General features: G+C 39.2%; 5 protein-coding genes across 11 annotated transcripts; 2 read left to right on the forward strand and 3 right to left on the reverse strand.

The window, feature by feature from the left end:
* The first annotated feature begins 892 nt into the window (after positions 1 to 892).
* chid1 (chitinase domain containing 1) lies at positions 893 to 5004 on the forward strand. The gene is made up of 12 exons (XM_026365496.1): positions 893 to 1315; positions 1503 to 1646; positions 2189 to 2321; positions 2411 to 2455; positions 2570 to 2676; positions 2765 to 2826; positions 2910 to 2999; positions 3100 to 3201; positions 3322 to 3471; positions 3944 to 4024; positions 4111 to 4150; positions 4241 to 5004. Exons 1-12 carry the CDS (start codon positions 1211 to 1213, stop codon positions 4337 to 4339), a joined length of 1158 nt encoding a protein of 385 aa, XP_026221281.1. The 5' UTR covers positions 893 to 1210; the 3' UTR covers positions 4340 to 5004.
* Positions 4599 to 8955, reverse strand: gatd1 (glutamine amidotransferase like class 1 domain containing 1). Its single transcript, XM_026365500.1, has 7 exons — positions 8797 to 8955; positions 8108 to 8184; positions 7319 to 7424; positions 7120 to 7227; positions 5523 to 5614; positions 5335 to 5428; positions 4599 to 5241 (listed from the first exon to the last, which is right to left on the reverse strand). Exons 1-7 carry the CDS (start codon positions 8843 to 8845, stop codon positions 5123 to 5125), a joined length of 645 nt encoding a protein of 214 aa, XP_026221285.1. The 5' UTR covers positions 8846 to 8955; the 3' UTR covers positions 4599 to 5122.
* Positions 8956 to 9100: 145 nt separating this feature from the next.
* cd151 (CD151 molecule) lies at positions 9101 to 13390 on the reverse strand. Of its 3 annotated transcripts, XM_026365499.1 has the most exons (9): positions 13126 to 13390; positions 12260 to 12344; positions 11621 to 11812; positions 10867 to 10941; positions 10557 to 10577; positions 10119 to 10223; positions 9809 to 9964; positions 9646 to 9732; positions 9102 to 9508 (listed from the first exon to the last, which is right to left on the reverse strand). In XM_026365499.1, the coding sequence occupies exons 2-9, from the start codon at positions 12341 to 12343 to the stop codon at positions 9449 to 9451; spliced, it is 780 nt and encodes a 259-aa protein (XP_026221284.1). In that variant the 5' UTR covers position 12344; positions 13126 to 13390; the 3' UTR covers positions 9102 to 9448. The 3 variants fall into 3 exon arrangements, with proteins under 3 accessions (XP_026221282.1, XP_026221284.1, XP_026221283.1); XM_026365497.1 differs by lacking the exon at positions 13126 to 13390 and having other exon boundaries at positions 9101 to 9508; positions 12260 to 13116; XM_026365498.1 differs by lacking the exons at positions 10557 to 10577; positions 13126 to 13390 and having other exon boundaries at positions 9104 to 9508; positions 12260 to 13116.
* A 75-nt stretch (positions 13391 to 13465) lies between these two features.
* Positions 13466 to 22522, reverse strand: cracr2b (calcium release activated channel regulator 2B). 3 transcript variants are annotated; one of them, XM_026365495.1, is made up of 18 exons: positions 22473 to 22522; positions 19941 to 20196; positions 19752 to 19863; positions 19504 to 19651; positions 18821 to 18967; positions 18601 to 18691; positions 18413 to 18508; positions 18143 to 18330; positions 16834 to 16905; positions 16651 to 16705; positions 15680 to 15759; positions 15472 to 15586; positions 15111 to 15237; positions 14936 to 15017; positions 14734 to 14848; positions 14354 to 14461; positions 14158 to 14231; positions 13466 to 13772 (listed from the first exon to the last, which is right to left on the reverse strand). In XM_026365495.1, exons 2-18 carry the CDS (start codon positions 20187 to 20189, stop codon positions 13688 to 13690), a joined length of 1944 nt encoding a protein of 647 aa, XP_026221280.1. In that variant the 5' UTR covers positions 20190 to 20196; positions 22473 to 22522; the 3' UTR covers positions 13466 to 13687. The 3 variants fall into 3 exon arrangements, with proteins under 3 accessions (XP_026221280.1, XP_026221277.1, XP_026221279.1); XM_026365492.1 differs by having other exon boundaries at positions 14158 to 14234; XM_026365494.1 differs by having other exon boundaries at positions 14158 to 14234; positions 19941 to 20191; positions 22473 to 22500.
* Positions 22523 to 23180: 658 nt separating this feature from the next.
* tmem138 (transmembrane protein 138) lies at positions 23181 to 26417 on the forward strand. 3 transcript variants are annotated; one of them, XM_026364596.1, is made up of 5 exons: positions 23181 to 23282; positions 23827 to 24298; positions 24873 to 25044; positions 25274 to 25349; positions 25448 to 26417. In XM_026364596.1, exons 2-5 carry the CDS (start codon positions 24171 to 24173, stop codon positions 25558 to 25560), a joined length of 489 nt encoding a protein of 162 aa, XP_026220381.1. In that variant the 5' UTR covers positions 23181 to 23282; positions 23827 to 24170; the 3' UTR covers positions 25561 to 26417. The 3 variants fall into 3 exon arrangements, with proteins under 3 accessions (XP_026220381.1, XP_026220383.1, XP_026220380.1); XM_026364598.1 differs by lacking the exon at positions 23181 to 23282 and adding an exon at positions 23293 to 23569 and having other exon boundaries at positions 23806 to 24298; XM_026364595.1 differs by lacking the exon at positions 23181 to 23282 and adding an exon at positions 23293 to 23569.
* The last annotated feature ends 32 nt before the right edge of the window (positions 26418 to 26449 follow it).

The following is a 26449-nucleotide window of genomic DNA, read 5'->3' on the forward strand; positions in this document are numbered from 1 at the left end:
ACTTCACTACATTCCCACATATGCTGACATGTTAGCTTGCTAAACACGCTGCACTCAATTTACTTTAGCTCAAATTAACAAGCGATAAAAACACTCACCAATTAACGCCAGATATAAACAAACAGAGAACGAGCACTGGACCGAAATGCTGAAAAATTATAGTTAACCAAACTTTAAAGCTGTACACATTTTTCAGTATCTTGTATGACATTAACACTGGTCATGTCGTCTTTGATTGTGCTAGCTTGTTGACATGCTAGTAACACTGCCACCTATCTGTTAAGCTGACTTCTCTGTTGCCAGATTTGACTGAGCCAAACCCTCATTGTGCACAGTGGGCTACAACTTGAGTCCCATTTTGAGCATGTATTTGTTTACGTTGTGGAAGATTTATTATTCCGAATTTGCTATTATCAAATCCTGTTTGCTAAATATGATGTGCGTAATGGCAACTTTAAAAAAAATACGCAAAAATAAGTAAAACTTAAAAAAACGTGATGATTTTCAGGCGAGTTCTGGAGTAAAAGCGAGCGCATTGATATGTAATTGTGTTCATGAGCATTTATTTGCGACGGACGTCGAAGATTATGATAAAACATGATCTCACCTGAAAGTGTAAGTCGCATTAAATAAAAAAAAGTGTACATCGAGCCTGTGTGTTTAATTTGACTGTGACTCAAAATTGCAACACAACTTGCAGCTATCGGGCACTAAAGGTTTTAAATATGTGTTGGCTAACCTAATTCCCCATAGGCATGTACTGCCTAGATGTTATAAAAAGTAATTCAAATTATAACAACCCGCTCAAATCAACTAGTGTTGGCCCCGTTTGATATAAAACCATCCAATCTGGCAACAACTGACAACTTTTATTTTGAAAACGACACTACGCGGAAGTTGCCCAGCTCCGTTGACGCTACAGAAACACATTGAGCTTAGTTGTCAATCAAGCTGATACTAACTGCTCGACAGTGAAACCCAGGTTTTCTAATCATTAATTCAGGTTCTAAGTTTTATTACTATGAACGGAGCCTTTCGGGCTCATTATTCTGTGTGATTCCAACCCACAGGAGGATATTACGGTTTTTAATCTGCCAGATCTCAGTCAGTCAAGAAGGAAACACTTGCACTGGGAAACCTGCAGATCTGAGCTAACCCATTTTTTTTTTATTTAACCGCTTCACGACTCCTTTTCATCGCCTTTTTGGAAATGAGAACGACGTCAGTCCTGCTGCACATCATCTCATGCTGCTGCTTGGTCGGTGCCACACTTTCAAAAACTGATGCAAAGAAGTCGCACAAAGCTGAGGCTGAGGTGGGTAACTTCAGATCTGAGAGACAGGTGTGTGCTGCCAGGTTATACACGTCCTCTGTCTGTCTGGCATGTCACGTCACTGGACTTACCTGAATTGTCCTCTTTCAGGAAGAAGCCCCCACCCTCCTCTGCCACTTGTTATATGTCCCTGAATTGTGCTTTGTTTCTGTTTGATCCCACTCTTCAGACGTCGCCAGCAGAGTTGTCTGTGTTGGAGAGAGGCCTTGTTGTGTCAGACCTGCACTGGAAAGACATAGTGAAGGAGGAAAAGAGATGTTCTGCTCACATCAAGAGAACATTTCAAGGGCCAGTGCTGGGATATCTCACACCTGTAAGTTTTTAAATCCATTCACAAACACATCCACAATAGGCAAAATTCTCATTTACTGCTTTTCAATATATCAATATATACTTATATACTCTAACACTATTAGAGTAGCATGAAAGGGGAGGTTCAGTCTGCGCTCATTCGCCCAAATGGACGTAGGTTTACTTACCTAGAAGAAGTTATTCTACCTTGACAAACTGGCTTTAAGAAGATCTTTTTCCTATTGCAACAATGGAAGAGCAGAATGCTTCACTCAATTAACTGATTGCATAAATTCAATTAATTATGCAAATGGTAATCCCTCTCGTCTGTAATCACACTGGGTTTTTTTTTTTGCTCGAAGAAGTAATTTCGTACTAAAAATCAGGTAAACTGAAGCTGTTGATTGATCAGTAAAACAGAAAAAATAACGCTTTATAGAATAGAGAATCTCAGCACTTCAGGACGTTTGTGACGTAAGTCACTTGTGTCATGTACATACACATTAAGATTTTGGAAACTGTCCTTTACAGTGAACGTGTTGTCTTCTTTGTCCCACCCTTCAGTGGAATTCCCACGGCTATGACATTGCCAAGATGTTTGGCGCCAAACTGACTTCAGTGTCTCCAGTTTGGCTTCAGCTCCGCCGACGAGGACCTGAAACCTTTGATGTTACAGGACTCCATGATCACGACCCAGGTAGAGGATCCTCATCACTCAAGTCACTTATTAAGTGCCAAAACTAATGACTAATCTGAACAAAGTAAAATGACTTTCTGTCTTTCTAGGATGGGTCAAGGCTGTACGCAAGGCTAACAAAAAAGTCAGGATGGGTGAGTAGACGCCATCCGCGCTGAGTATCCATATTCAGATCTGTTAATGTGGTTGGAGTTACACTACACTTAGTTGCTCATTTGTTCCATCTATTCCATCATTTTTGGCCTTAGTGCCTCGGCTGTTATTTGACGGCTGGTCTTACCAGGACTACATGAGCGTGCTGGCGAGTGAGGATGAGATAGAAGAGCTGGGGAACGAGCTGGTGGATGTTGCAAAGGTACTTCATTCTTCTGTTCAGCTTTAACGTCCTTGCAACAGTGTGTAGTGTTTGTCCAGTTTGTCTAATGAAGCTGTGCCCTTCACAGACCGAAGGTTTTGATGGTTTCACGTTGGAGCTCTGGAGCCAGCTGGGAGGTAACAAAAGAAAGTGAGTTACTCAATTGACACATCACATCCGTTTGGCCGAGATGACCTGAGTGTCAAAGTATAAAAATAATCTTTTCTATACAGAGAGCTGGTGCATTTGGTGAAACACATTTGTGAGACTTTGAAGGCGAAGAGATTAGACTGCATTCTTGTCATTCCACCTGCTGTGACAAGGTGAATATATATAGTGCACTTTCACCCACTGTAAATACAAAATAAATCAACGGAATCTGTGCCTATTGTCCTTTATCTTTTACAACTCTCTCATGATCAGTACGGGGCAGCCAGGCATGTTCAGCAGGGAGGAGTTTGAACAGTTGGCCCCGGTAGTCGATGGATTCAGCCTCATGACATACGACTACTCGAGTGGTCCCAGGTGAGGATCACAGATGTTCACTGACTGTGATTGTCCATTGTGATGTTACCTGAAAAACAGAAACAGGATTCACAGAAAATGAGTTCTCTTTCCGTGCCTCTCTCTTTTTTTTTTTTATAGACCAGGTCCGAGCTCTCCCCTGCCCTGGATACGAGACTGTGTTCTCCAGCTTGCACCCAGCACTCAGTGGAGGCAAAAGATCCTGCTTGGACTCAATTTGTATGGTCTCGATTTTGCAAATCAGGGAACAGAGCCAATCCTGGGAGGAAGGTAGGCTTAAACTGAAACTACAGCTGAAGTGCTGTTCTACATTTTAGCATTGACATGTTACACGTTACACACATTTCAGTTAAAAGAGTTCTCCACTGATTTATCATCACAGTCATTTAACACTGTCAGACACAAATATTTCAAATTAAAAAAATACACATTCTTCATTTTGAAAACATAGTCAACATTACTCACAATACAAGTTAACCTTGGCAGCTTGGTGGCACTGAGAGCTGAACAAAAAAACTTGTGCACTAGTAATGTGTAAAATTAGCGTTAGGAGTTTCCTGCTCCTGTCTGAGGGGAAAAAAAAGAGATTTCAATTGAAATGTTACTAAACTCTGACTCGCATAAGTATGTGACATTACCATTGACAAGAAGAACAAGATTAAAAATACAATTACAGAAATCTCTTTTGCTAAATAACTTAGGTTTCCAGGTGCTTCCACTTATCTTTGATTTTCTTTCATAGGTATATTGAGATTTTGCGGGAGCACAGGCCGAAAATTCTCTGGGATGAATATTCTGCAGAGCATTATCTCAATTACAAGAGGTAAAATTAGTTTAATACTTTAAATGAAGAAATATTTGCTTCCAAAATCGTCTTTAACAACACTTCTCTGTACCCTTTCATTTCAGGAACAATGCAAAGCACGTGGTGTACTACCCATCACTGAAGGTAAAACTTTTTAAATTTAGTTTTGTAGTTTAAAACAGCGGCAACATCAAGAGTGATAAGGAGATAAATTTAATTTTACTTACTTTTCAGTCAATCTACCTGAGAATCTCCTTGGCTACTGAACTGGGAACAGGAATTTCCTTATGGGAACTGGGACAAGGACTGGATTATTTCTATGATCTCCTATGAGAGCTGGACTTGTTAGTGAAGACTGTGGACGTCCAATCATGAGCACATGGATTTTTTTTTTCCCCTGGGGGACCAAAAATTCAGATGCTGTATGCAGGTATTATTTCTCTTTTTCTCTCTGAACCACTGACATGAACTCTCAAATAAGGATTTAAGTTACTCAGCTTGTTTGAGAGCCACGACAGTGTTGGGAAATCTCGTCTGCATGAATCAAACTGGGATTTGTTGAGTTAGAATAAACAGAAACACACACAGTAGGTACTTCAGTATGTTTTATTCCCTTTTCATTGATGATATGGTAAAAAACAAATGACATCTTGTACAGTTCAGTCATAGTACAGTAATACATGTTCATTCAGCAGTACAAGGTGCATGATCATCAGTCTGGATACAATTTAAATCAAGGGGTATATTCATATTATATTTCTTCAGCTGTTTTTTTTCCCCATGCACATTTCTGCTCTTGGATCTGTGTTTGCTTGCTGTGAAGATCATCATTCTCTAGCTCTGAACACCTTCAATGACCAGTCAAGACTGCATCTGCTGCTCTTCATGCCAACTTCTCATTTTCATCTTTCCTAGTCTTAAAATCGAGACATTTGATTGTATGGCTCTCATTAAGTTTATAATGACATCATCAACAACTAATAAAGCTGTATTTACAATTTTTGCCAAACATCTGTTCTGACACAGCATCTTCTAAAATATGTTGATAAATGTTTAATTACATGAATATAAAGATGGAGAGACGAAGCTGTTTAAGTGGTTGTGATTCAGGCGTTTCTATTTTTCCTTATTACAGAGCAGGATTAGATTATTTACAGCAAGTGAGGTTGACTGCATATTCTGCCCAGTTATTAGGTGTCTGTCTACAACGACATGCACTGCATCTTCTTGACTTGCTGGAATACAAAGAGGTAAAAGAAAGAGAATGTAGAAATTTAAAAAAGTCTTTTACACTTATTTAGTAACTGTGTGTCTGCAGGTCAGCTCACCTGTGTATGATCCACCACTGTCTTTCACAAAGTCTTCCACGATCAAGGGCAGGTTGGCAAAGTCAGGCCTCCGCACCAGTTCAAACACTGATGGCTACAGAAACAGAAACGGTTACCGGTACTCAGTTTATTGAACACAAATCTACATCAGTATAAATTGCCTTTATGTGAACATGAGAGAGACTAACCCCTGTCAAACTGTAGCCATTGAAGATCCATCTCTGTCCCTCTGTGGCACAACACAGAGCCGACACTCCTTGTCCCACTGCACAAACTGGCTCTACAGAGAGGAAAAACAGCTGTACGTATGTTTTTTTTTACACACACAGAATACAGTGGCAAGAAAATGTAGGTAAACATTCTGAAATTTCATGATTTTCTGAATTAATTTGTCATAAAACATGATCTAAACGTCATCAACGTCTCATAGTTCTCAGTTATTTTGAAGAATTTTTTACACATTTCATCTTTCCCCTCAATCACTGCAAGCTGGCGAGGCCCTCATGCAGCAAAGCAGGCCCAAATCATGATGTTTCCTCCACCATACTTTAAAATAGTGATGATGTTTTCATGATGATTTGCAGTGCCCTTTTTATGTAGTGCTATGTGTCCTTTCCAAATAGTTCAATCTTAGTTTCATCAATCCACAAAACATTTTGCTGCAATACTGCTGCGGAGTGTCAATTGGCAAACCTCAGGCGTGCAGCAATGTTCTTTTTAGTAAGCGACTTCTTTCGTCGTGTCCTGCCATAGACCTTGCTTGTTCAATGTTTTACCTACTGTAGAGTCACAATAAAAACCTGCTATAAACCCAGTATACTGAAGCAACCTACAACCATCATCGAAGTCAGGAAATGGACACCTGAGGCTGGTGAGTCTCTAAGGGACTGCTTTGAATGCGCACACATTGGATTGGATCCACTCCAACTTCTTTTCCTACACCTGTGTGCATCTCCACCCCTGCAGCTATGCCCTCTCCATCACCTGAGCATACTCCACCATCTTTGTCTCACTGCAACAGGGGTCAGACTGCAATTACAAATACTGTGCTCTGTGAAGGCAGTCGGCCCAGATGGTGTATATCCCAGGCTGCTGCTAAATTATGTGAGTCTCTACAGAGCATTGTAGCCTCAGACTACAATTGGAAAGGGTGCACAACATTGTTTATTGTTCCAATACATAAAGTAAAGTGTTCAGCTGAACTAAATGACTATAGGCCAGTGGCTCGCACATCCCACATTATGAAGGTGCTGGAGAGGATGATTCTGCGCCTACTAAGCCTTGAGGCTAAACATGCAATGAATCCCCTGCAGTTTGCTTAAGGGGCGCACACTAGTGTCGATGATGCTATCCTCTACATGTGTCAATTGTGTGTTTTATCTCATCTGAAAGAACCTCACAAGTTATGTGAGGATTATGTTCTTGGACTTTTAAAGTTCATTCAATACCATCAAACCAATCATCCTTAGAGAAAAACTGAAAGGGATGAGGGTTGACCCCTCATTTGTTTCCTGGACCACAGAAAGGCCACAGTTTGTCAGGCTGGGGAGCATCATTGCGACATAACAGGACACCGTTTTCCACTAGCACTATGAGGTATTTATTGTTGTTCTCAACAAAGACAATAAAAGTCTGAATTTATTTTGTGTTATTAGGCACATTAAATTTGTTAATACCTTTGACTTATATGACTAATTAATGCAAAACACTACGAAATTCCAAAAGGTTTAAATACTTTCTCTTGCCACTGTATATACTGACTACTTTTCAAATCATCATGCTCACTTTTTTGAGAGATGAAGTGTGTGAGAATGCGATGCAGGGAACCGCTGTGTGCCAGGTCGTTCAGTGCTCCAGGACAGTCCGGGATTAGCAGCGCCTGGTATCGGGCACCTGCAAAGGGTCAATGTGATGGCAACTGAATAGAGTCCCAACAGCACCAGAAATGGAAACAGCTACATGACAATGTAAAGAATATTCTCACCATCTATGGATTCAAGTTTTGCAGGTGTTGCATAAGGTTTCACATTGAATTCTTGCACCCATCTGGCAGTGCTTTCATCTATGCCAACAAAGTCTATAGGCTTCCCCTGTGGTTTAAAGAAACACAGTCCCGTCACTGATGTCAGTACAGCTTATGATGTGTGATGTTTGCATAGCATTGACTACAGCAGGGGGAAAATCATAAGGTTAACATGCCCTGTTTTCAATAGCAAGTTGAATCTTAAAAATGTATGTCCATGATCTCACTGAAGTCTACAGTCTAGCTGAAGTGATAAAATATTTACCCAAGCTGAAACGTTGGGTAAGCAGCGTCTACAATCAATATTTTAACAGACTATATTCAAATAACAGCACCACAGATATGACTACACTATTCTACCTTGGTCGAAACAGCCCCGGAATATCAGATCTTGTTTTAAATTGTGGTAACACAGTTTGATTTGTATACATGTCATACACCTCTGTGTTCACCTATATTTCCATTTATATTTCTAATAGTGCTATCACATAAAGTGGGAAAATAGCGGCAAATATATATATACATGTATATATTTCAAAAGTAGTAGACTTTTCTAATACAAAATGGTTACAAATACCTACATTTACTACTGCATTACTGCATTTTTGGTGGTATACCTAATTAACTGCTAACAGAGTATATTTTATTGTTAGTCAGTCTTGTAAGATAATTGACAGAATGAGACAGTTATTTACAATAAATATTTACAATATGTACTTTACTGTAAATGTATATTAATTGGAAACATACCCCAGGTGTGGCTGTCTGCAGGTTAAACGCTGAGGCACAAAGACTGAAGGACTGATGGAAAGACTTTGCTGACACACCTGAATGAACGAACCACATCAGTTTAAACGTATTAGACAGACGCATTGTAGGTTTGCAACATAAAACACAGCTATTAGTTGTTTAGCTAGCCAGTGAAGCTGGCTTACATTTAGTTTACAAACGTAACCACTGGTCTCTGTTAAACTTAACAACAGACAATGTTTGATATACCAGAAGGTCGTTTTAAAAAACTAGGTGTTGTTCTGACTATATTTTTTTAGAATAAACCGACAGCCCTCTGACAATCTGGATGAAAACATATTCAGTCCGCTGCAAACAGACAAAGATTTTCAATCTTTCTTCTCAAGTTTTGACTTTTTCAAGTAGCTGGTGGCGCCATTTTTGTTTTCATTCAGAACCAGAGTCGCTACTTGAGAAACGACTTAAAATCGTTTTTACCGAGAAGCAGATCCAATATTTCACCATCCAGATTATTAGAAGAGTGTCTTGGGATTTTAGACATGCCTTCAGAAACACAGTCAGTGAACAAAACGACCTTATCTGTGTTTCAAACCCCGATGTGTCATTAACATTTAAAGAAACTGACGGTTACCCACTAATAGAAAACTGGGGCTAATGACAGATCAACTGTTACAAGCTATAGGACCCACCTTGAGGAGCTGCACTCGCAACTATCAAACAGGTTGGCTTCGCAGACATTTCATCAATGTTTGTGTCTCATTCATATGAAATAGTTTGAAACGAATAAGAAAATAAACGTGAGTGAATTTGTGCAAGCGAATAAGGCGTTACGGGAAGAGGAAGTAGTGTCAGCTGACAATAACATCCGGAGAGAATTTCAGAATAAAAGTTCAACGTGAACGACGTTGGAAAAATCGTCTGTTATCACTGTGAATGAAAAAAGTGGCAAGCATTTTTATTTGTTTCAAGAAATTCGTATATATTTTAAATATTTTAAACTGCAATTGCATTTAGCTGAACACTGCGTGGCACATTAAAACATTAGAGAAACAATAAAACTAAGCAATTACAAAAAAACAAGGGTCATTTTTCTTTTAAAATAAATTTTTGATTCATCCACACAGATGAAAAGATACTTGCACTGAAACTTTGCAGAAAAAAAGCAGTGCTGTCCAGCAGCACAATAATATATGTAGTGTTTGTATGCTTTTTAAAACCCATCATAACCTGAAGTAAACTTCACAGCACCCATACCAGTGTAAATAATTGGGGTAATTAAAGTATCTAACCAAACATTTAATAAATTACTTCGTGACACATGATATTTACAAAAGCACACAATCAGTATGAATCTTCTTTCAAATTTCGATAAAGACAGCAAGTAAACATCATCCCCACAAGCTGAAAGAAAAAAGACACCAGAAGCTTGTTAGTTGAAGTCAACACACGTAAGAAAATAACATTTTGGCTGCTAGCATTTTGCAAAAAATGAAAGCACATGTTTATAATAACTACTTTTGCTCAGTGGTTGGTTTTACCTGGAGAAATGCGATCCCAATACCCACTGCACTGAGAATATACAACTGACTCAGGATGAAATCTTCTAATTTCATAATGCAGCCTCCCTGGGGGTGTGAGAAAGAAAATTATAATCTTACTAATGTAACATCTACCCAAAGCCAAATTTACAGCTTCACCCACCTCCACCCTGTAGATATTCGAGGGATGGTTCCTTTGGCCACAGAGCTCACTGGGAGTTTTACAGCAGCTATCAGGAACAAGTCGCTTATTATCTGGTGCCTGGATCCACGCACTGTCTCTCCAGTCTGAGAAGTTGCTACTGCCACAACACTTAAACTGAGGGGGAGCCAGTATAAGGAGGAACAGAAGAGATGTGTGGCAAGGAATGAACTACAGGCTAAGGAGCTTATTATTTTAATTTCAACATTCATTAATCAAACTGTCACTTTGTGGTTGTGCTGTGATCTAAACCCAAATATCACTTCCCCACCTCCTGTTGAAGTTTGTCCACAGCATGTGTGACACTCTCCTCTCCGGGTTGGTTGTATTTCTGCTGCATGGTCACCTTTAGGTTCTGTCTGAGCTCCTCATCCAGCTGTGAGACAGGACAAGCACTTCAGAGATTGCTCAGGCAAAAAAAAATGAGTCACCTCCAAAATCCCCTCTCGCTAATAAAAATAGCCCTTGGTCAAGTTTCTTTCCACCCCTGTGACATTCCAGTCTACCTGTGCTATACCCACACATGACTCATATAACTCTAAATGAGCACAGATCCTCTGGCCCCACTCCACTCTTGAAATTAAATAAACTAATTAGACTTAGATAGTATTGTTGCTTGACTGAAAATGCAGATTGAGAAGTCCCATTGTATATCAATCTGTTAGAGACACAGTTTGATATAAAATGGAAACAGATGCCAGCAGATTACCTGGTAGCAGAAAGGGAAACACTGGATCCAGAAAAAAGGGGGGAGAAAGAGAGGTGTGAGAAGGATAGAAAATCTGGACAAATGAACAACATGCACAGAGAGGCATGCACAACACAGGGTGCAGCAATCAGGTACTTTATGGGTGATAAAAGATAGGTGAAGAACAAAGAACTGTGTTTGGAATCACATAAAGGGATTGTGGAATGACAATAATGCACATAAAATACATTCAGAAGGGAAAAAACAAATATCAGATCTGTTGTTTTGAGTTTTAAATAAACTTTAGTTCATAAACAAAAGAAAACTTCACCTCTTGGTGGTTTACGTAAGCCAGTACACCAGCAACGATTTCCAGCAAGAAAATACAGATCAATAAGATCAAATACTGCAAAAATGAACAAATAAATACACATAATTAATAATAAATAAATTCCAGCATCTTCAGGCTGTTGTTCAGCACATTTTTGTGTTAAACGTGATGTAACTTTAAAATATGACACATTGAAACTACTGTATCCATGCAAGACTGAAAATAAATAAATAAATAAATAAGTTAAGGTTATTCTCTAGAGAATAACTTATTAAACAGTGACAAAGGAAGTGATTCATTACAATTGTTGTGGTTAATATGGAAATTAGCATAACGTCACAGAGCTCCTGTAGTTTTGCTTCTGTAGTTTGTCCTCTCACTGCGTCTGTCTGTCTCTTTCACACACTCTTCAGTCCAAGCAGCCGTCTGTGATGCCTGTCATTCCTCTAGCATGAGCCACGCTCTAAATCTGACCTCTTAAAGACACACTCTGCATGACTTTGTCTGTTATATCTGACAGTCGTGCCTTTCTAACGTTATGAGCTGCACTGAATCCATGCAGGCGAGACAGAAGGTCACCAAGGATTAACTTTCAATGTACACAGACCCAGACTAGGCCGTGTGTGCATAAACAAGAACTTAAAGTGTCTTTCTTTAGTTTCTGATGTTATTATTAAACTGAGTTAATGCTTTGTTGGACTGAGAAAAAATGATCTAGGTTAAAAAAAAGTTTTATGTGCCTCATCCACCTCACCACAATCAAAAGACTCTTCATCTCCTTCAGGGTGGCACAGCATCCAAGTATACCAGTCACTATCACAATGACTCCAGCAGCTATTAGGATGTAAGCTGAGGCTGCGTAGAAGTTGGAGTTCAGCAAACTGATGTAGTCGCTCTTTTCCACCAGGGTCCACAAGCCCACTGCCAGCACAGCTCCCCCTGCCAGCTGAATGAATGTACTGTAATGAGCTCAATGCAAGCCAGATGCTCCAACTGTATCAAGAATGTGCCACATCATTTTCAGACATTATAAATTAGCTTCTAAAATGTGACAGCAAACAAGGCCAAGCTGTTTTTTCCGCTGTCTGTCTCCTGAGACGTGCAGCTCGACCTGTTTTCATTATCTGATAGAAAAAAAAAAATCACTAAATCTGTTTTGCATCTGAGTCTGGAAATGCACCCAGATCTGAACTGATAGTCTGTGCTTAAAGCCTAAAGGAAATTTAAGCAGTAAATGAAAATGAAATATTTCTACAGAATTTATATAAGAATTATTTATTTTTAACAGTGTAAAGATTAATCAATACTACAAGTGCTTTTGATAATTATCAAAAAATAACACACAGGTTTTTTTTTTCATATTCTGTGAAAATCTCAACACCGGTTAACTTACCCAGAAAAGACTATTAAAGAGAAAAAGGAGATATTTTAAACAAATCACCCCACATGTGTGAGTTTTTTCACGGCGAGCTTCCATTCTGAAATTAAAAATATGAGATTTCAGTACACTTTGGTTCATCATGCAGCAAAACAGAAAACATCAACTGAAACATTTTGCATTGCTTTGCCGAAAGTAGGGAATGAAGAGAAGATCTGAGCGCAGCTCCAAGTCTGCTTTAATACTATACTTTTGATTATTATCTCAGATTTCTGCTTCTGTACTCATACTGACAACAAGCCTATTGTTGAGTCAAGTCATTTGTGGTGTAAATGTAGAAAATTTCTCTTTCAATCTGCTTTAGTTCCACCTTTGGCGTGAAACAGTGATTTAAGAAAAGAGAGCACAGATGAAATCAAATATGTTGTGGCAAAAACATACTTAACAACTTGTGTCACATGCCATCGGGCAGACAGATATACATGTCACCCATCCCAGAAACTTAACCTGATCTTCTCACTGCAGTGATCTACTCTTGACTTGAAACTCTTTAATTTAGCTTTATTCTAGGTTTGTTGTTAGCCCAACAAACTTTCATCTGTTTATACAAGTTGTGAATCCAAGCATCATCATATATGGTGATTTTACAATTTAGGTATCTTTGTAATCAAGGCAGAGGCATAGATATAACAAATATAACAAACTAAAACAGAGAAAACAAACTAATGTGAATATTTAGTTTTGGCTGTAAGACAACACTCTATGTATGAATGTGATTGTTTAGCAAAAACACTCCCAGTGGTTATATTCAGAGTTATTTTTAACTCATTGTGTCATGGAAAAACTGCTCTCCCTCTACACTGAGACCAAAATACTCCTACCTGATTTTAGTTGGGCCTGAAGGATGTAGAATATTGTGGTAGCGTCTTCCAAACTCAACGCTAACCCCAGTGTCAACGTGCTGCTGTCTTTGAAGGTTAAACTACAACTGTGTAAGTTCTCAGTTGATACGGCAGAGCCAGGCTTCCCACTCTCCTACCCGAGAGTCTGTCCTCTTTTGGCAGATCACCCCTCCACAAGCTATATAGAGTACATGTCTGCCCCCAGCTGGTTTCTCACGCACATAGGCACTTTGGCACAAAAATAAATGAGTAGCTCATGAAAGAAGCCCAAAAAAAAAAAAAAAAAGCCAACTGAATAACCATCGAAATATATATTTAATTATAATATAAGCAAATATTGTGCATACTTTTCAGTAAACTTGTTCATGCAATATGTCCTTTTTTGTGTTGTCAAATGAAATAAATTATCTTAGGACTTGATACTGTAACTGTGAGTGTGAGTCTGTTCAACTTTCCCAACAGAGAAAATATACTGTTTTCCTATCATCCATGTTGTGGAATTTTAAGTAAAAAGCCTTTTCAGACATCTTTCGTTGTCTGTTCATGTACAGCAGCGTCCCTTAGCTGTGTCCTCGGTTAGTAGGAATGTATCTTCGCATTGTCGATCGTGCTGAGAGACCAACATCCTGAAATTAAGAACATTATAAAAATCATTGTGCAGCAGAAACCTCAGTGTTTGAGAACAGAAGTTAGTTAACAGTTCACACCACAAATCCTGCTGCACGTCCTCATCCAATGTTCATGGCAGAATGAGAGGAACTGTGCTAAAAGAAATATTTTTGCTGCTGAGTGGACAAAACGAGCTATTTAAAGATATCACTTCAGGCTCAAATTGTCATGTGCACTTCTCAACAACTGTAAAAACAGCTGAGCGCAGCCTCAAAAATAAACAAAGTTGAATCAACATCTCTTTCAACAACACTCGTCATAATAACCAGCACAGCGGACGCAAACATTCTGATGGCTGCCATACAATATCAAATTATTAAGTAAAGAAATATGATGCCATACTCAGACAGGTGAGTCATCAGATCCTCCACGTTACATCCAGTCTTGGCACTGCACTCATAAAACAAAGCCTGGTGCTGCTGTGTAAACCAGAAAACATTTAGTTTCCTTTATGTTAAAATTGTTTTTCCCATTCTAAAGAGTAGCATCATGCGAAAACCACAGTATAAAGTTGTTTCAATATTCAAATGTGCCTCACTTCTGCCAGCCTCTGCCCCTCCTCTGTGGTCACTTTTCTGCTACGACCGTCTGCCAGGTCCAGCTTGTTCCCCAGCAGCATTAACACTGCACTGTCACACATCTTCTCCTGAGATAAACATACAACAGGTTACAGTACAAACTCTTTAAAGGGAATATACCAATGGGGAGAAATCACCATTATTATTACTATTACTATTATATTAATACTTGATATAAACTCTCTGAAAAAAAAATTAAAAAGAATCAAAACTTCCCACTCCTGGGGTCTGAGATTACTGCTGTGCCACACTCTCTATTACCTGCGTTTGTATTCAAATGGAGACAAACTGGTTTGCATGTTTTTACATCCAACCATCCATGACATAGGTACCTACTCACCTTCACAGAGGCCACCCATCCTCTCACAGCAGTGAAAGAGGTGGAGTCAGTTATGTCATACATGGCGAGAATACCATCTGCTTTTCGATAGTACTGCTCAGTGATGCTCCTAAACCTGAACACACATTAGAGAAAGCAATAAGGGAACAAAAATCAATAAATAACAGCACCAACAACAAGAAAAATCACGCTGTTATCTGACCTCTCCTGTCCTGCAGTGTCCCAGAGCTGCAAGGTGACTGTGGTGGAGCCCAGAGTTAAAGTCTTCATCTGGAAATCGATACCTAAAACCAACAAAAGCTCCTGGTTTCATACTTTATGTACACACAGAGGAGCTAATAATCAATGCGAAAGAGCGATAAAAATGAAAAACTTACCAACAGTAGCATTCATTTTATTGCTGAAGCGTCTTGCGCAGTAGTGCTGGATGAAGGAGCTCTTACCCACCCCTGAGTTACCCAGGAATACCACCTTGAACATTCGCTGAGGACTGATAATTGTGCTCTAAAATTAAGGTGAAGGAACCAAACGTAGCAATTTTATTAATTGTAGTAGGTGTTTGATTCTCTGTCTTTAAAGGGGAACATATTAAAAAAAAAAAACATATGGAAATCTGTGCTGAGTCATGTTTGACTACGAACAGCTGAGTACATATCTGGGTTGTTGTGCTTTCTTGCTGTATTAAATTGACAGTGTTTAGATAAATAGTGATATTTTAGATTTAATCATTTTCCCTACCTGAGTTTGAGCCTGTTCAACATTTTCACACCTGACTCTACATGATGGTTGGTGTCTCTTGGATGAACTTGTCACCTCTTTGTCCTGCTCCAACTCATCAGATGAGCTCAGCTGTCTTCAGAATCAATGAATAGACACAATTAGTAGCTTCCTCAGGCAGTCCGCAAAATTCATAACTATAATATTATCTGCAGTTTGTCATACAAACCTTTTCAGTGGCTTGTCCTGCAGTAAGTAGTTACCTATGACTGACCCTTTCTTCTGCAAAGACTTTGTGACATTTGGATTCTAAAAAGGTTTTTGTGGAAAGTGAGGCAGAAGAAATGAGCAGTAATAAGATTTCTACAGTGTTTAATATATATTTTTAAGCTTAAATATTGTGTCATGGTAGATAAAGTATGATGGGAACATCAATGAATGAAGTTTTCTCTGTAGTAAAACTATTCACACTGGCCACGGACTATTAGATATGTACATAAAGAACAAGATTCAGTCCAATAATGACATTTATTCTGGAGTAAAGTACTTTAACATCATAATAATTTATCATCAATACATATATTTGATCATAATTTACATGGGAAAAGAAAACAAGGAATAACAAAAAGGGGTGTATTGTGTATAATCATATCAGTGTCTTGAATGAAAACTTTATGTTCTTTGTCAGATTCCTTTTTTCAAGAACTTAAATACGTGATTAAGAGAAACTCGAAACTCAAATCCAAAAACAGATATAAATAGTGTTTAAAAAATGTAATTTAATCAGAATCAAGAATGGGAATGACTTTGGATGGATTTGGGGGAAGAGATGTTAGGTTACCACCCCTTTATTTATCATAACTGATAAATAAAGGGGTTTATTGGCTTGGTAAATACTGCAAAAATAAATCTATGTACAGAATCATTAAACATATTAACACTTTACTTCCTGACACAGGACAAAATAAATATCTTTTCAGCAAAATCCTACAGAAGAACTCTGCTGACATACAAATCAATCAATAACTAAATAACAGCTGCCCAAATAAATAATCATTGTCCCAGGGTGGACTAAGGCATGAAGCCATTCCACGACTTAGCTTAGGGTGGATAAATCTGCTGTGTCCACGGGGTACAAAGGTCTTCACTGAGGTAATAAGTTAATGGCAGAGCAGGAAGGACAGAGCGTCTGTGACTAACCCTCTTCTGAGACTGCTGGGCATCTTTTTCATCTCGCAGCCTTTTGTTCATATCCCTGACATACAGAGAAAATCTTTTAGAACCATTCTTACTTTGATCCATCTCACAATCACACTGATTTATCTACAAATTAATGTTATGAAATTTCTTTCACTGAAACAGACAGTAGCTGTTTGGACGTACCTCAGTAGCTCCAGTTGTCTCATAAGACTTTCCTTCTCTTTCTGCATATTCCTGGACACCTTCATCACCTTTCTACAGGAAAGCAAACAAAAAGATATGTGGTTGTATTGTAGATTTTTCTTATTTTCAACAAAGCCCATTAAAAACATACTGCTTTTTGTTACAATAAACATAGACAGTGTTGTTCAATGTTTTAAATCAATCACACACTGATTCACCGTCCTGTTGCTATAAGTGCTCACTAATGATAGAAAAAAAAAAATACTTCAGTTTGGGTGATGTTTGCTGCAACAAAAATGAAAGCACACTGCTCAAAAAAAATTAAGGAAACACTTAATCATCACTAACCCTGTGATGATTAAGTGTAACAAGTCAGTTAAGGTTCAGTTCAAGTTATGGTGAATCAGTTTCACCTGCTGGGTGCAAATGAAAGTGATAACAGGTGCAATAGAGAGGCAAAAGCAAGTCAACCCTCAAAAAGGCAACTGTTTTGCATGTGGTGGCCACAGACAAATGTTCTCTCCTTATCCTTTTCAAGTGAGCCAGTACCTTAACCCAATCAGGTAGCACAACTAATCCAGTTACTCCAAGATCTAATGTTCATATGAGCTGTTGCAACAAATTTTTACTGTCTCCCAGCACAGTCTCAAGAACATGGAAGAGATACGAGGAGACAGGCCATTATACCAGGACAGCTGAAAAGGACCGTAGAAGGTTAAAACACCCCAGCAGCAGGACTAGGTATTTGCTTTTGCAAGTAGGAACAGGATAAGCACAGTGAGAGTCCTACAAAATGACTTACAGCATCAACTGGTCTGCTGTTTCTGACCAAACTATCAGCAAAAGAATCTATAGGGTGGGATGAGGCCCAAGCATCCTTTATCAAAACCAGTGCTCAGCATCATGTGCTCAGCATCATGCAGCTCAGTAAAGAACACCGCAACTGGCAGGTCAGCTACTGGTGCCCTGTTTTGACTGGTCACAGACTGGTCCTCACATTGGGGGTGAATTTAAAGTCACCAAGTACCACTACAGACTCTCCTGTTGCTCACTGTGTTCTGTTCCAGATCAGACCCAAATGTTAAGTCTGTGTTTTATTTAACCTGACCTAAATTAGCTATTGTAACTTTTTCATGGTCTTGGAAAAAAAAAAGCAGTAGTGCGTTAAACTGAAAGTAAATCATTTGACTTCCATGTTGTAACTAGTGATTAAAATAATTTCACCCATCCTACAAGAGCCTTCCAGATGGGACTGATTTTGAGGTTGATAAATAAATTCATACAGCTACTCATCGTGTTACTCCCTCACCTCTGCTTGGCCACTTGTTCCTGGGCAGTGTTGAGCTGGAGCAGGCTGAGCTGAGCTACAGTCGCCTGCAGCTGCTCTTTGCTGCTATCCACCTGCTCCTGTAACTGGATGTTGAGGCGCCGCAGCTGCTGGTTCTGCTCCCTGATGTTTATCTGCTCACAGCTCAGCTGCCGTATTCTGGTCTCCAGCTAAGGAGAAAGACAAGTCCTGTTTACTCACTCATTAAACTTGGGCACGACTTTTAAATATTAATACAAATCAGACGCCTACCTCTTTCTGTTTGTTCAGTACATTCTCCAGCTCTTGCTCGCGTAACTTCAGCTCCTCCTCAAGTTGTTGCCCTCTCTGCTTTTGTCTAATACTGTCCTTGATTTTACAATAAATTCATTAAATGCCATTATGACAAGACATTTTGACTAAATGGCACAGTATCTGGACTAAACAGCACATGTCTGTACCTGATCCAGGCGTTTCTCTCTCTCTTCTCTGATTTGGATCTCCATTTCTTCATATATGGACCGAACAACCTGATCATGTTCACTCTCTCGTCTAAAACACAGCAAATTAAAATTGAATGAATGAATTTATAAATCCTGAAACAATCTGAAATTATTTAAACTGGACAGAATTTTTGTGTACTGTGTTAAAAGTGCAGATGATGGTGGGAGGAAACTGTACCTGCTCAGAGCTTGTTCCAGACTGTCTCTCTCTCTGATTGAGTCCTGTAAATGGGACACTGTGTGGACGAGGATACCTTCGAGGACGCTCAGCAGCTCTGGTCTGTCTCTCTGGAGTTCACACCACAGACAGTAGAGCTCCTGATGACTGACACACAACACAAAACTGACTGAAGATACCTAATGTTAACCCCACAACATCACTTACTTACAAAAAGCTGCAAAGGTTTAAATGACAATCTGCAAATAACGGAGGTGCATTAGGGGACATTAATTATATCTCAGTATTTTTTAGGCAGGAACATTTTGACTTTTCAAGAAAGAATAATATACACTGATTGGACAACTTTAGGAAGTTTAGTATAAATGTATAATGTTTAGTTTTGTTATAAGTTTATGAGAAGTGTTGATTCAACCCTATGTTTATTGCTGAGGTCATAGTTAATGGTGGTGTTGCTCTGGATTACATTATATTGAACTAGGCTTCTAATATTCTCGATATATCTCTCATTTCTGTCCAGTTGTACATATACATATAAAAAATACATCTACTGAAGGTACATCCTCAATAATAACCATGTAATAATAATTATGTAATTGCAATTGCACATTTCAATATTTTCAAATGGAACTGCTGTAAACAGTAGTTTAACATAGATTTTATTCTAGTTTAAAGGAACCTACTCATTGAATATCTTGTCAGCCCCCAGCTCCATCAGTATGCTGACAAATCTGGCTGCAGCAGCCTCCTGGGACCAGTCCACTTGGTCCATATCCTTTTCTGCTTCTTCTCGACTCCGCTCGGTCGTGTCCTCTAGTCCCACCAGTTCACCTGCAACACAGATAGAGAAAACAGTGGAGTTAGTGGACCAGAGAGAGAAATGTGTCTGAATGAACAAAAGCTTCCCCAATAGATCATACATCGCACTCACCAAGTCCTGTGCTGAACTCAGCAGGAGTAAGAAACCCGTTGCTCCCTCGGTCTAGGCTCTCAAACACTGTCTCTAGTTGTTCAGGGGAAAGAGGCAGCTCCCCTTGTAGCCTCTGACACGACGAAGAAAGAAAGTTTACAGCATTCAAATCAGCCTAAACATCATTATTCTATGACACAAGCTGCTCACCTGCATGTCACGCTTTGTGATAAACCCTTTCCCCTCTTTGTCACACAGCACAAACAGCTCCTTGGCTGTGCCCATGGTCTCTAACTTGGGGCTTCCTGGGACCATCTCTCTGGGTGAAGCCAGCGGGCTGTGTACCCGGCCTGGTCTGGGGCTCCCTGCTGGCAGCCCCCGAAGTCTGGGGCTCACCGGTATGGCCTCACCACTACCTTCACCCACCAGCACTTCGCCATCACTCAGCCACTTGGACATTCCTGCACTGTACAGAGGACACACATGCTGAACTGCTGTTTTGTCATTTGGTATTGAGTGCTTCAATTTAGCTGTCTGGGAATCATGGCAAGTAGAGATGACACAGTTGATTGTTCAATAGACAGCAAAATAATATGTCGGTCTAATATTTAAATACTGTAAATACACTGCTCATCCAAAAAGAGGCACCACCTTGATTTAACTAAGCAAATAGGTAGGAGCCTCCCATTGGAAAATTACTGCATGGATGATTATGTTTCAGCTGGCAACAAGTTATGTAACCCTAACTGAACAGCCATGTTGGAAAATGTGATTGTGGAAAAGATTTTTAGAAAAGGTCAAATTATTGGCATCTAAGGAGATTGTTGAAACTACTAAAACTGGGTTAAGAACTGTCCAATAGAAGAAGGTCATGTGGTCTGATGAGTCCAGATTTAACGTTAACGTTTCAGCAACGTTATGTGTCCAAATAATGAGGTCAGTTAATGACCTGATAATCCTGAATGACCAGGTTATTCCATCAATTTATTTTTTTTCATCCCTGATGACAGGGGCATATTTAAAGATGACAATACCAGGATTCATCATTCCTCAAATTGTAAAAGAGTGGTTCAGGGAGCATGACACATCATTTTCCCACATGGACTTCCTGCTTTTCTTTGTCATTGTAAGCCAAATGCAACTTTGAAGCAAAGGCTTGCAGGAAACCACTTGTCTCAAGTATAATCTGAAATATTTACTGTTATATGTTAGAATTAATCTAATTACATTTTGGGTCTTCTCTCTCTGTGCTGAAAGATACTGAGAGACGCTGGCCCCACAGGACCTCCCTTGTCAAACACGAAGTGCAGAACAAACTGAGCTGTGACTGTGCACATTATCTACAGCTGCTGTGATCAGGTGTTGGACATTTCTAGGCTCAATGTCATGTTGTAATGCCTGATAGGACATTAAAGAAGAACCGTTTACATATCTATACCCAAAATGTCAACATTCCTAGGTATGGTAGGATATAAACTCCTGGCTTTATATTGCACAGCCAGCTGTCCTTACTGTTTATTCAGACGGGGAAAACTTTGATAAATGCAGTCATGCTGTCATTAATGTTCATGACTGTGCACCAGGATGTGCAGAGAGCAAAAAGCAGGATGGTGTCATGTGAGAAGATTTACTGTGTACTTGAAGGGGAGGGTGGATAGCTATGGCTTAGGAGATGCAAATAAAGCATTTGCAGTTGTTTGCATTGTCAGAACTACCACGACTGCAAACATAGGACTTTCAAGAACTATGATGCAAATGTGACTCAGTATCTCTATGAACACTCATAAAACTGTGATTTATGATAAATATAAGAATCACACATTATCAGGTTAGGTCTATTAAACTGGAGGAACAAACCATTAAAAAAATCACATATGATTCAATTTAACTAGAATTAGAAATGCTATGAACATCTTAACAACAAAGATATTTCAAACTAAGGTGATTTCTAAATAGAAAACTGTCTCAGTGTTGAATGAAATATAGGCTCTACCTCCCATCCCTCCATCCATGCAATCTATTAAATCTTAAAATATGTGCTGATATTGGATAGTAAATCTTGTAGTTCATTTATTAAGCCTCCATATTGTCCCTCTAACCTAAAATAAATGCTGGGAAAGCAGATAAGACACTCATGTAAACATTATATGTTAAGCGTTTTGTTTATCAGTCCCACTTGGCCAACAACCACGCCAAAGGTCAAATAAACTTAAACACACCTAACAAGCTATTTAGCAAGTGTTAGGTGCGGTGGTTCTCATATTCAGAGAAAGTGACTTCAGGTTATTGCAGAGTTTACAACATGTGTGCTACAAAACTGTCCCACTCGAAAAGGTCGCACTTTCTGTGATAGACTCACATCCAGCTGGACTGTGTGCATTACCTCAACACAACATGTGTGATGTCGCGGCAGCTACAGACTCCACGACAGCACGATTGTTGTTGTATTTGTACAAAAACAGCAAGTTAAACATACAAGAAACGTAGTGAAATACACATTAGGGTTTGCAACTGTGCCAGAAGTTTCACTCAAACGCACCTCGGTCACCTACAATGAACTACAAGCAGCGTAATGTGGCTACATAGCGTTATATTAAAGAAGAAACGGCCCAACGCAGCATTTAGTTGATAACAAAGCGCAGCGGAGAGAAAGTGAACATAACAGCTGACTTCATATTTCTAAATGACTGTCATTGCTGCTTTACAGTCATTTTGTTAGAATTAGAAACTCTGATGACTCACCCAGCGTGTGCGGGACGCAGATGTCCAATAAGACTGATCGTCAGACAGATATTGCCTTCAGCCGCGGGGTGGCACTGGCCACCAGGTGGCACCCAGCATTACCGTAATGTTCAGTGTAGCCCGTGAGGCGCACTTTGTTTGTGCCCTACGGGCGAAGTTACTGCATGAGAAGCAAAATTAGTTTCTGCCTTTCCGTTGCCCTCCATGTGGAATATTACATATATTCTAATGACATAAACTATTTTTCTATACACATTGAAACCAAAGACAGCTCTACAGCTGAAATGACTACTTTTAAGCCAACGTAAACTTAAGAAAGGATAATTTCCTTTAATGGAATATTATTGCTTTCCTAAGGTTTCCCGTTTTCTTTGTGCTAATTGACAACTTTAAAACAAATTAGAAATATAAACTAAATCGTTTAGGGTTTAACACTTCACAGGAGGATAAAGCATTGTTGACGCTGCAGTCAAACACTTCTAACAAATGTGGGATTGATGAAATTATGTAGGCCCACATTTTATGGGTTAAACAATGGATCTGGGGAGTTTAGAAGTTATTAATACAATTCGTTTTTATTTTCACGCAGCAGCTTCCTATAGAAATACTCAGAAAATCATACAAAACACCTCCAAACATCTGGGCTACCATAATGTCTGTACATCGAGCAACAGCGTTTTTGCACATTTTGAGAACCTATATGTTGGTTATTACGGTAAGAAGTAACGTTACCATGGAATTTACGGAAATACTGAAAAGCAGCGCTGGATGCTGCAGCGGGAAACAGTGTCCGTCGACAAAAGCAGGAAAGTAAGAAATATTTAGCTTCTTTCGATCTCAAGGAGACTTATTTTACTTCTCCACGCGTTTCTTTGGTGTGGACGTGTTGGTTAAAGTGTGTTTGCGAAGTCTGCTTATACAACGGCGACGTTTTTGGAGGGAGTTGTTCCCAGAAGTTAAAATCTGTGCAGTGTCAACAACGAGGAGGTGGAAATAAATCAATAGTAACTCGGGTTTGTCAGCGAATTAGGAGGATTAAATGCATTAAAAGAAAGAAAGGGAGAACAACAACAAAAGGAGGGACGGTGTCGGCGAAGGTAAAATTAATCTGTAATCCCAGCTTTGACCTTTCCATGCCTGTCTGTGTAACAGCCTGAGCATGTTGACCTTACACAGGTACCTTTAGTTGGAGACGACTGGTTACATCAGCCCCTCATCCTCACACCGGAGAAAGAAGAGATAACAGGCACAGCTACTGCTGTGAAAGCTAGATGCTTACAATGATGTATCTTTCTATGAGACTATATAATCAAGGTATCTGTTTGTTTCACAGATCTTCTTTTCTTCTCCACAGGCAACGCATTAGATGAGGAGCCTTCCCTCACCAAAGATGTCAACATGCAGGATTTGAAAAGATCAGAAGCAATTCATCTGACATCCTGGACTGCTTGCACTAATCACTTTTCCCTGGGGACAGCACAACAGCATGTTTCATAACAGAGGAACTATCTGGAGGAAATAATACATTAGGCAATTGAGCGTTTATTTAAAAAGCCACCACTTGCTATGTGGCTCAGTAGTGTCTGATTGCTTCAAGACCTTTGCAGTAAACTTGTGCCACTATCAAGTACCTGCATTTTTGTTTGGTTAAGAAAGACAACCAGAAGAAAGGAGGAGAAAACACTGTGAAGCTTGAAGATGTTGCAGACTGGCAACTACTCACTGGTGCTGCTGATCCAGCTCACACTGTTGGCCTATGACCTCTTCGTCAACTCCTTCAGTGAACTTCTGAGGGGAGCGCCTGTCATCCAGCTTGTGCTTTTCGTGTAAGTTACAACACACTGAGTTGATTTATTGATCAGTCTGACTCTAGATTACTGTTTTTAACTTTAAAATAACAGTTTATTCAATTAATTATCAAGTAAATAATACCACTACATTATTATGTCCACCCACTTTGCTGTCCTTTTAATAGGTTGGATCCTGTTGGTATTCACTGTCACATTTTATCCTCTTAAAGGGATAATTTTCAGTGGCTAGTCTTTATTCAATAATAGGTACTTTTGGCAAAAGTAAAAAATGAGCATTGGCAAACTATATTTTATTAGAGAGAATAAACTGCATTATTTTCATTAAACCACAAGCTTTGGTATCAGCACCCTTTTTTTAATCATTAAATGACTTGGCCAGTAAATCTTCAATAGCTTCTTAACAGTAGTCAGTTCTATTACTGGGTCTACAGTATATTTACCTTAACAAAGGTGATAACCACTCTCACACAGTGGCTTCCTTGCCAACATGGTCACATGTATTTTGTTTTCCATTTGACTTTCTTACCTTTTATATTCAATTAGAAATTAAAAGCACAAATCAAACAATAATTCTCTTTTCTTTTTGCAGCATCCAAGACATTGCCATCTTGTTCAACGTGATCATCATTCTGCTGATGATGTTCAACACCTACGTGTTTCAGGTCGGCCTGGTGTCCCTGCTGCTGGAGAGATTCAGGGCTCTGCTGATAACCTCCGCTCTTTACCTGACCCTCAGCATCTGCTTCCACTGCTGGGTGTTGGTAAGCTCCGTCACAATCATAAACACCTGCATGTCAGTTATGTGCTAAAACTAAAAACTGTATGACTAAAGATTTTACCGTTTTCATGTGAAATATTTCTAAATTTGCCACCCCTATACAACATGTTTATCAATAATCAATAATAAAAGAGCACATATGTTGGTTGTTACACTAATAATTAGTGTAACTGCATGGTGTTGATACCTAATGAGCATTTTCTTTTCACTAGAACCTTAGATGGCTTGATTCAAATCGTTTTGTTTGGACAGATGGTCTTCAAGCTCTTTTTGTTTTCCAGAGAACAGGTAACTGGTGAATTAAGTCAGAAGTACATTTTCTATCACAACAAACATAGTTTACTGTACTGTCTGTTGTGACTTATTTTACATCTTCCTTTTGACAGCGGCAGTGCTGTATTACTACTTATACAAACGCACAGCAGAGTACATGGGAGACCCGAGGCTGTACGAAGACTCTTTGTGGCTGCGTGATGCCTTTGCCAGAGCACGTCAGTGAAGAAGGGACTTTTTTTTTTAAAGAGGACTTAAGAGGTTTTCCATGGAAAAACCTCTGACATACACTGGGGAACATCATCTGCTATTGTGAACTACTATTTTTTTAAAGTCTGGGCACGTGTCAAGCATAACTACACTACACACATAGAACAAAGCAGCGGACTGATGCTGAACACTTGCAGAACTCGTTAACAGGTAAAGTGGATAAAGTGAAAGCCTCAACCGCTGCTTGCGTTTACTGGCTCTTTGTAGCCAAGCAGGCAGCTGGTTAAATGGTTTACAGTGGCACATAAGCCAACCATGGCATGTGTAGTATTGTATTAAACGGGATTGAGGCTGTTAATCTATGTGGCCTTTGTAAATCAATTTGAATTGCAGCCCAAATGCAACAATTAGAAAGTTTAGACGCAGGTACTGCTTTCAATGACATGTTATCCAAGGTAATATCAATGTTGTAGAATTTTGTGTATCAATAGTTGTTTTTGGAAGATTGTTATACCCATGCAAACGGGGAAACCAGCTGGTTCATTTTGCCTTATGTAAGAAAAGTATGAGCTGTTTACATGATTGCTTTATTAAGCCAATTTTCATGTGAACCCTGTTCTGTTTGAGTGGGGATCTTTGAATTGCGTTCCTGTTGTTTTTTTATTAAATAATCCTTCTCTAATCCCAGTGTAATCCTTCATCACTAGGGTAGTCAGTATTATCCTGGAGACAAGGTGAAACAGGCGGCTCTATTTTTAACACAAAGATTAATCAGGGATTGAGGTTTTAAGTTCCACTAGTGAAACACACCATAAATAGTCTTCAGTGAATCAAAATAACAGTTTAAGTTGCAGGTCAAGCCTGGTGTCTATAAAATTACTAATCAACATTTTATGTAACTAGTA

Source organism: Anabas testudineus, chromosome 6, assembly GCF_900324465.2.
Source record: "Anabas testudineus chromosome 6, fAnaTes1.2, whole genome shotgun sequence".
Taxonomy (NCBI): domain Eukaryota; kingdom Metazoa; phylum Chordata; class Actinopteri; order Anabantiformes; family Anabantidae; genus Anabas; species Anabas testudineus.